Source organism: Octodon degus, unplaced genomic scaffold (genome assembly GCF_000260255.1).
Source record: "Octodon degus isolate 3935 unplaced genomic scaffold, OctDeg1.0 scaffold00067, whole genome shotgun sequence".
Lineage (NCBI taxonomy): Eukaryota > Metazoa > Chordata > Mammalia > Rodentia > Octodontidae > Octodon > Octodon degus.
Window position 1 is genome coordinate 253,285 of NW_004524643.1, and position 8,355 is coordinate 261,639.

At 46.6% G+C, this 8,355-nt stretch overlaps 1 protein-coding gene across 1 annotated transcript in view; it reads left to right on the top strand.

The window, feature by feature from the left end:
• The first annotated feature begins 3,969 nt into the window (after positions 1–3,969).
• Positions 3,970–8,355, top strand: part of Adora2b (adenosine A2b receptor) — a 23,442-nt gene continuing 19,056 nt past the window's right edge. Inside the window, exon 1 of the mRNA XM_004634842.2 lies at positions 3,970–4,398. Coding sequence (XP_004634899.1) covers positions 4,064–4,398 — 335 coding nt within the window. The 5' untranslated portion in view covers positions 3,970–4,063. The remainder of the gene's footprint in view (positions 4,399–8,355) is intronic.

Genomic DNA, 8,355 nt, shown 5'->3' on the forward strand with positions numbered 1-8,355 from the left:
AAGGCTAGGGCCAAAATGTTGGCTTTCCTTGCAGCCCTCCTTTTTCTCTAATTTTGGTCTGCAAACTTAGAGACCAAAGTGTTAACACTCCAGAAGAGATGCTTATTGTTACTACCACACAACCTAGGCTGTTAAGCTTAAGCTCACTGTCTGTCTGAATATCAAACATTTTAGGCATAGCATGGAACGGGTATTTTTCATCAAGTATTAATACGCGTAACTTCTAATCAGAGTAACTTTTATTTTCTTTTTAGTGAACCCAGAGTCTTGTGCTTGCACAACGAGTGTTCTATACTGAGCTATAAACCCAATCCTGAGAAATCAGGTGCTACTCTTTCCCAAGATCTCTTATATATGATGACATCTTTCTTTTAACGCTTTCAAGATTCTTAATTTGACATTGGATTTTGATGGTTTTACTGATGTGTCTAGATGCAACTTGCTTTGCTTGTGTTCCACTTAGAATTTACTGGATTTTTTGGTTGTGCATATTATTTTCCATCAAATTTGTGAAGTGTTGGTCAATATAATTTTTTCTTTCTTTCTGGATTGTTGCTTTGTATATGTTGGCATACTTGTTATACCACAGGTCTCTTAAGACTGTTCATTTTTTTTTCAGTCTTTTTTTCTTTCTGTTCTTCTGACTGGATAATCTCAGATGGTCATTCTGCAAATACGCTGAAGTTCACATTTGCTATTAAAACTATCTAACATTTTTATTTCATTTGTTTCTCTCTTCAACCTCAGATTTTCTATTGGGTGCTTCCTTATAATCTCTTGTTATTAAGGTTCTGTAATTGATAATATATCTTTCTTTTAATTATTTGGATAGGATTTACTTTAGTTCAACATGTTTATAACAGCTGATTTAAGATCTTTGTCTAGTAAATCCAAGCCCTAGTTTTCTTAGGGGTAGTTTCTCTTTTCTTTCTTTCTTGTACTGGGAATTGAACTCAGGACCTCACACTTGCCAGGCAGGCACTGCATCGTTGAACTATCTCCCTGACCTGTTAGGGGCAATTTCTTTTTTTTGGCAGAACTGGGGATTGAAAGGGGGCAATTTCTATTCGTCCCCCTCACACCTATATGAAGCACACTTTCTTTTTTATATACATGTTTCATAATTTTTTGTTGGAAACTGGGTGTAATGGTTAATTGTTCACTTAATTGGATTAAGAGAGGCCTAAAAGATTAGTAGAGCACACTTCTGAGAGTGTCTGTGCAGGTGTTTCTGGTATATAGGCCAATCAACTGAGGAGGCAAAGGCCCACCTGATTGTGGGTAGCACCATCCAGGGGACTTACAGTATGGATGGAATGAAAAGGGGAAGCAGGAGGAAGTAGGCCTATATTTGCCATCTTGATCCTGCTTGATTGAGTGTGTCTTCTGCTGCTGTAATCACCTGTGGACATCAGACTCCAGTTGGTTTCTTCGTTCTTTCTTTCTTTCTTTTTTTTTTTTAGTTTACATTAGTACTGTTTTTTTTTTTCAAAGTTTTATTGATAAACAGATAGCAATGAGACAGTTTCAAGTCAAATCGGAAGTACAGTTTCAACAAATAATACACTGCATATATTCTTCTCAGTGGTTAATTGCTGTACAAGAAGCGGACTTGTGATCCTATTTACAAACACCATTAGAACAAATCATTCTATTCTTCGTTCTTCCAAAATGGACTCACAATTTAAAATTACTTAAATACAGGATGACATAAAATTGCAGTTTTTGTTAATTATTTTATAACAAGAAATATAAAAACAATTTTATCAAATTTATTCAGTATGGGAATCGACTGGTTGAAATGACACCTACCTGAATGACACTCAGGACAGTCTGCATGCAAACAAATGTGCTGCTTGACTGATGCTAGGGGTAAACTGTTAAGTGGTGAATTCTGTGATGTTTAATAACTGTGGGCCTTCAGCTCAAATTGGCATTGTATACTCAATCCCTCTAGTTCTGAGACTTCCAACCTGTTTAACTGTGTGGCTACTGGATTCTCTGGGTTTCCAGCACGAAGATGGTCATTGTGGACTCTCCTACCTCTATTCCTAAAGCAAATCCAATAATTTTCCTTACAGAATTATACACACACAGTTCAGTGTACTGGTTAGAGTTCTTTAAAGGAACAGAATCAATAGAACATTGATTTAGTTGATTAGAGACTAGAATTGATTAGAGAACCCTAATTAACACACATTTAAAAAATATAACATAGCAACTCTGGGAATCTAGTTTTTCCTTCCTCCAAAGTCTGTGTTTGTTGCTCTTAGTTGTTTATTTGTTTTTTTTTTTTAATTTATTTTTTTGGTGGAACCGAGAATTGAACTCAGGCCCTTGCGCTTGCCAGGCAAGTGCTTATTCTACTGAGTTATCTTCCTGGCACCTGTTAGTTGTTAATGTTGATGATTGTTCAGTGAATTTTCTGTGTTAAGCATTGACCAGCCAAATTATTTAAATACAGGATGACCCAAAATTGCAGTTTTTGTTAATTATTTTTTTAACTTTATTTTTTTTCAAAATTCTATTGATAAACAGATAGCAATGAGACAGTTTCAAATCAAATCGGAAGTACAGTTTCAACAAATAACACACTGCATATATTCTTCTTAGTGGTTAGTTGCTGTACAAGATGCGGACTTGAGATCCTATTTACAAACACCTTTAGAACAAATCATTCTATTCATTAAGAGAATGCAACTATATATCTATCCAAACCACCTTGAATACACAGATAAAAAATGGACATTCATAGGTATACCCCATTTTTTCTAAGTTCCATTATTGAATATTATAGGTGTGTAAACTCAGCAAAATATTCTAAAAGAGTCCAGTAGCCCATAATAGCATTGGGTCTTCTGTTTAACCGGCAATGTCAGAAATTATTGACCTGAGTCCCCTAATTATTTTATAACAAGAAATATAAAAACAATTTTATCAAATTTATTCAATATGAGTATCAACTGGTTGAAATGACACCTGCTCACAGCTTTTCTGGAGGATTGGTGGAGGAGCCTGGTTTTGGTCGGGTGCATTTGGGGACATCAGGATGTCTCTGGTAAGTCCTACAGTAGGCAGATCTGGCACTCAGTGGAAAGATAGGACTGGAGGGGTGACGTTTCTAAGTTAAAAGTGTTAAGAATCACCCAGGAAGGGGGTGGGGAGATAGCTCAGTGGGATAAGTGTCTTCCTGGCAAGCACAAGGTCCTGAGTTCAATGTCACTTTGCCAGTATCACCCAGGAAACCAGGCGGCCCAGCTTAGCCTGGCATCGTGGTGCACATCTTTAATAAACAGAGGATTGAAAACTCATATCTAGCCTGTCATATGTCGACGCTACTTTTTAAAAAAATAAGAGGGCCCAGAACACTGGCCATTTGGGGGAGGTGGACGAGGAGGCGTACAGCACTAGGCCTTAGAGATGGCGCAGTCGGGCCAGTGGCGGGTGCGCTGAGGCGCGGGTGAGGAGGCGGAGCCCGGAGTCCACCCGAAAGAGCCTCGCCGTCGGGCCTGGCGGACAGCAGGTGGCAACGAGCGGCCCCGGGCGGCCGCGAGCGCAGAGCTGCGGGGCAGCAGCTTCCCTCACGCCCGCGGCGGCTGGTCGGCTCGCCGGAGTGCCGCTGCCTCGCCCGGGGACTTCAGGACCTCGCGCGCCCCTCCAGGCGCGGAGTGGCTTTGAGCACTTCTGCTTCATACTCCGTGTCTGTCGGGCGCCCCGAGTCCCTACCCCAGGAGCTGGGCACCGCCAAGCGCTCACGACTCAGCTGTAGACTTGGGTGCGGGCTTAGGAAAAGTTAGAAAGAGTTCCTTAGATCCCAAGCGCCGGCTCAGGCGAGGGGTGGCGCTGCGCCGGGACGGGCAGATGCGAGGGCCAATGAGCGCCGCTGCCCGCCCGCGGCCCCGCCCCCCGGGCCCGGGTCCCGAGCGCCAGAGCCGGGCTGCCCAGACGCCGCTGGCGGAGGCGCGTGGTGCGGCTGTCCGGCCATGCCTGGAGGCTTCCCCGCGGCTGTCCCGCGTCCGGCGCGAGGCTGGTAGCTGATACCCGGGGCCCAGCTGGCCCGGCCATGCTGCTGGAGACTGAGGACGCGCTCTACGTGGCGCTGGAGCTGGCCATAGCCGTGCTGTCGGTGACCGGCAACGTGCTGGTGTGCGCGGCGGTGGGCTCGTCGAGCGCGCTACAGACGCCCACCAACTACTTTCTGGTGTCCCTGGCTGCGGCCGACGTGGCCGTGGGGCTGTTCGCCATCCCCTTTGCCATCACCATCAGCCTGGGCTTCTGTACAGACTTCCATAGCTGCCTGTTCCTTGCCTGCTTCGTGCTCGTGCTCACACAGAGCTCCATCTTCAGCCTCTTGGCCGTGGCGATCGACAGGTACCTGGCGATCCGCGTCCCGCTCAGGTGAGGCGCTGGGGGCCCGGCCAAACCCCTCCTAGTCGCCGTCTCCACACCCACGGTCCTGCTCCGATATCCCCAGATAGGCCGGGGTGGTGGGGTGGGGGAGCGGTGCGGGGGGGTGGGGCGCTCGGAGCTGTAGTTGCGAGCTTGGAGGGTGTCAGTCACCCCCAGAGCCTCTGTCCGCGCTGCTGAAACCCTTCGGTTCCCGCGCTCCTCCAAAAGGACCTCTATAGGTACAGGTCTAGAGGTTCCGGGAAGTTCAGCCTCCGGTCTGCCGACCCCTCGGAAAAGGGGCCAGAGGAGTTGGCCGAGTCTCCACTGTTGCGACCAAGGTGGTTTCCCATGTTTTCCCCACCCCTACGATGGTGACCCAGAGGGGCCGCCTTAGCGGGGCGCCGTATCCAGACTGGACCAGCGGATCTGGAAGTCGGGCAGGTTTCAGCCAGGGTAAGGCAGAGTTGGATCCTTGGAATTTGCGCTTCTTAGAATGGACACTATTCAGGACCCAGCTTCAGAATGTGCCTGGAGCAGCGAGGCAGCCAGGCAGAGCCAAGGGGAAGGTGTCCGAAAATCTTGGGGAACGCTGTGGACACAGGTCCCTGCATGTTTAATGGTGACTGAAATCACCACCAAATACTTTTTAAGAATTACAGAGCCTACTGGTTCACCAGATACTAATGAGCAGCCTTAGAATCTTCATGCCTTTGTGTAATCTTGTTTACAAGCCCTGCCAGGGCTTCAGAAAACTGGAGGGCAAACCTATCCTCTTTCTCTGACTCCACTTAAATCAACTCTCCCTTCTCGCACACTGAGAAGACGTAGCCAGCTAGAAAGGGGAGTGCATCTTCCTTTGTAGCTGATGAATTCAAAGTTGAAGGTTTGTTGAAAATATTTATTCTTGATCTTCAATGCTGGGCTCCTTTGGCATTTCTGAAGTTATTTGGGATCTTTTTAGATTTGAAGCTGAGACAGGGAAACAAGTTACAAGAGTAGAAAGGGAAAGGGAGGGAAGGGAATCATTTAGTGAGAGACAGCTATGGTTAGAGTAATTTGTATTAAATGTGTAGCCTTTAATTCCAGAGGAGAGAGGCTGTACAAGATGTAGATGAGGGGCTGGTAGCCCATGAGAAAGGAATCTTACTCTGAATGGTGCTTCAGTGATGAGTGTCAGAGCCGGAGTGAGAACTCAGCTGGGACTGCGTTCTCATCTGTGCCATCAGGCTGTCTCCCAGGGCTATGTGGCACCAGGTCTGAGAAAGGGAGAAAAGCATGGTGCTTTTTCTGGCTGAGGATCCTGCCTACAGTAAGCTGACAACTGCAGGGAAATGTATTTGTGTGAATTGAGCAGGGGAATGTTCCCAGAAGCCTTTTTAGTAAGAGATATGTTGAGCCTGGTCCCTGTAGGTTGTGTCCAGGGTCCCAACGGGACCAGAACAGGAACAGGAACCTCCTGCTGGGCGGGCTGTGAGCCTGAGGCTCATGTCTGGGCTGTTGTGTGTGTCCTGTTGCCCTCGGCACCTGCCCAGGGGGCTTCGTGTATCCCATCAGGTGTGAGAGAGCCCAGGGATTTCTGAGGCTGGGGGTGGCATAGCATTCTTGTTTCTCTTGTGGGTCTCTTCCCTGACTCTTGAGTGGGTACTCATGACCTTTAGGACTTTTTTTGCATGCAGCAGGGCAGTCACATGCCCTTGCATGTATTGCCCATCTAAGGGAAGCCCCTGTGCTTGCCCCTGGCAGACGCCCAAGCTTACCCTAGCTCACTTGGGAGTTACTGCCACATGCATGGATCAGGAAATTCATAAAAGTTTAAATCTGGTCATTCTTGGCCTGATTTGTTCTGGCTGGGGTTTATAAAAAATGGGTGTGGGTGTCCTAAGGGGAAAGATGTGAATCACAGACTCCGAATTTCTTTGCATTTGCTAAGGCAGGAGGGTGAGATGTAGGTGAGGGGCAGGAAGAATGCTGAGTGGGGATGCCAGGAGACTTGTCCTATCCCCCTCTTCTAGACTGTCTGCAGAGCCCAGAAATCTAGGAAAGGTACACAAGCAGCCTCCTAACTCCTGTCCCAGGAAAGAATGGATGTCTGATCCACCCATGACACCAGCGCCCTCCCTGGTGGGTTGGAGTTTTACTTTAGGACTTTAGGACCTGTGACTTTATCCCTCCTGGGAGCTGGTACCTGAGGTAGGCCTTTTGCCCTCCCTCAGCTGTTTGAGCATTTCAGAGTATGACCCCTGTGACCAGGTTAAAAATGTAGATTTCAAGGAGCTAGATACACATACCTATAGGCCCAAATATCTGCAGGCTGAGTCATGAGGGTTTTTTGAGCCCAGAGGTTTGAGACTAGTGTCTTAAAGAAAATATAAATTATAAGGTCCAGCCTGGCTCTACTGAAACAGAATCTGGGGTGGAGTAGATGTGGGGTTCCAGTATTGATAGCGAGCCAGGATCTTCCTAAGTTTGAGAACCCTCATAGATTATTGAGGACTTGAGGCTCCTTTACTTCTCTGGCTTGGCTCTAAGGCCCTCCAAGGGGTTGGGAAGCTGTATGTGGAGTCAAGTTAGAAGTGCCTCTTGGGGAAAAGGTTTTTCTCTCTAAAGTCCATGGTAAGAAGAGTGAGACCCAGGGAGTAGGCTTTAGGCCTCGGCATGTCTCTTCTCTGGGCAGAAGCTGTTCTTGGACTTGACTCTAGTTCATGGGTTCTGTAGGCTCAAAAGTATCTGTGCCTCAAGGCTATGTGTATGAGGCTCCCATCCACCACCCAGGTGCCAAGGTGTTTACTAAAGTGAAGAAAGGAAAGTCAAGAGGTGAGGCTTAAAAAAAAAAAAAAAAAAAAAAAGATGAGGCTTTAAAAATGATTCATTTAGCTTGAATTGAAAGGAATGGACTGCTCACCCTAGGCACTGCTTTGCCTTCAGTGGAAAGAGTGTTGCCTAAACAGGTCCATTTCTTTTGGTTTAGTGCATGGACAGTCCTGATGGAGGGTTTAAAGTCCACGGAGTGTTAGGGGTGGGTGGTGATAGAGGTGGGCAAAGTTGGAATGCAAGCTCATGGGCTCTGGGAGGTGGGTGGTGTGTCTGCCCGCAGCTGTCCCTGGCTGTCACTTCATCCTCTATATGGTTCCAGTTCCAGTTCCTCCTCCCAAACCTAATCCTGTTTCCTTTCATGCCACACCCACAGCTGAGCTCAGAGGTGACTGTGACTCACTCCGGGAGCTCTCCTTGCCCTGCTCCATAGTCTCAGTTTCCCCTTTCACCGAAGGCCAGCTGTTTTCCCAGGGAAGCTGAAGGAAACTGTTGGCAGGAAGTATTTGGCTGGTTGACTGGCTAAGAACCAGAACGGAGGGGACATGTTTGTCTGTCCTATCCTTGGACCCTGACCCTGTCATTCTTCCTACCTTCTACCACACTAAGGCTTTTTTGCTATGCTCAGATGTCTAGTCTAAGACATAGTATTAAAGATTTCTCAGCAAGTCTTTATGCATGGGTTAGAAATGTGCCCTCCATGTAGGGTGGAAGTTGTTGGGGGATTCTGAATGGTTTTTTTCAAAACTTAAAAATTAAAGCTGTATCTGACCTGATGGCACACATCTATAGTCCCAGCTACTCAGGAGGTTGAAGCAGGAGGATTGTAGGTTCAAGGTCAGCCTGAAAAACATAGTGCAACTCTGTTTAAAAATTTGAAAACTACTGGAAATGTAACTTTAGTGCTTCTTGGGTTCAATCCCTAGTACTGTAAAAACAAATAACCCCAAATCATGGACCATAAAATTTGTATTTAATTGTGTTTAAAAATAAAGTGGAAGACACAGGTGGTGGCACATGCCTATAATCCCAGCACTCAGGAGGTTGAGGCAGGAGTATTGTTGCAAGTTTGAGACCAGCCTGGGCAAAAGAGTGAGCTCAAGGCCAGCCTGAGTCACATAGAAGATCTTGTCTCAAAAAGACAAAAGACAGAGA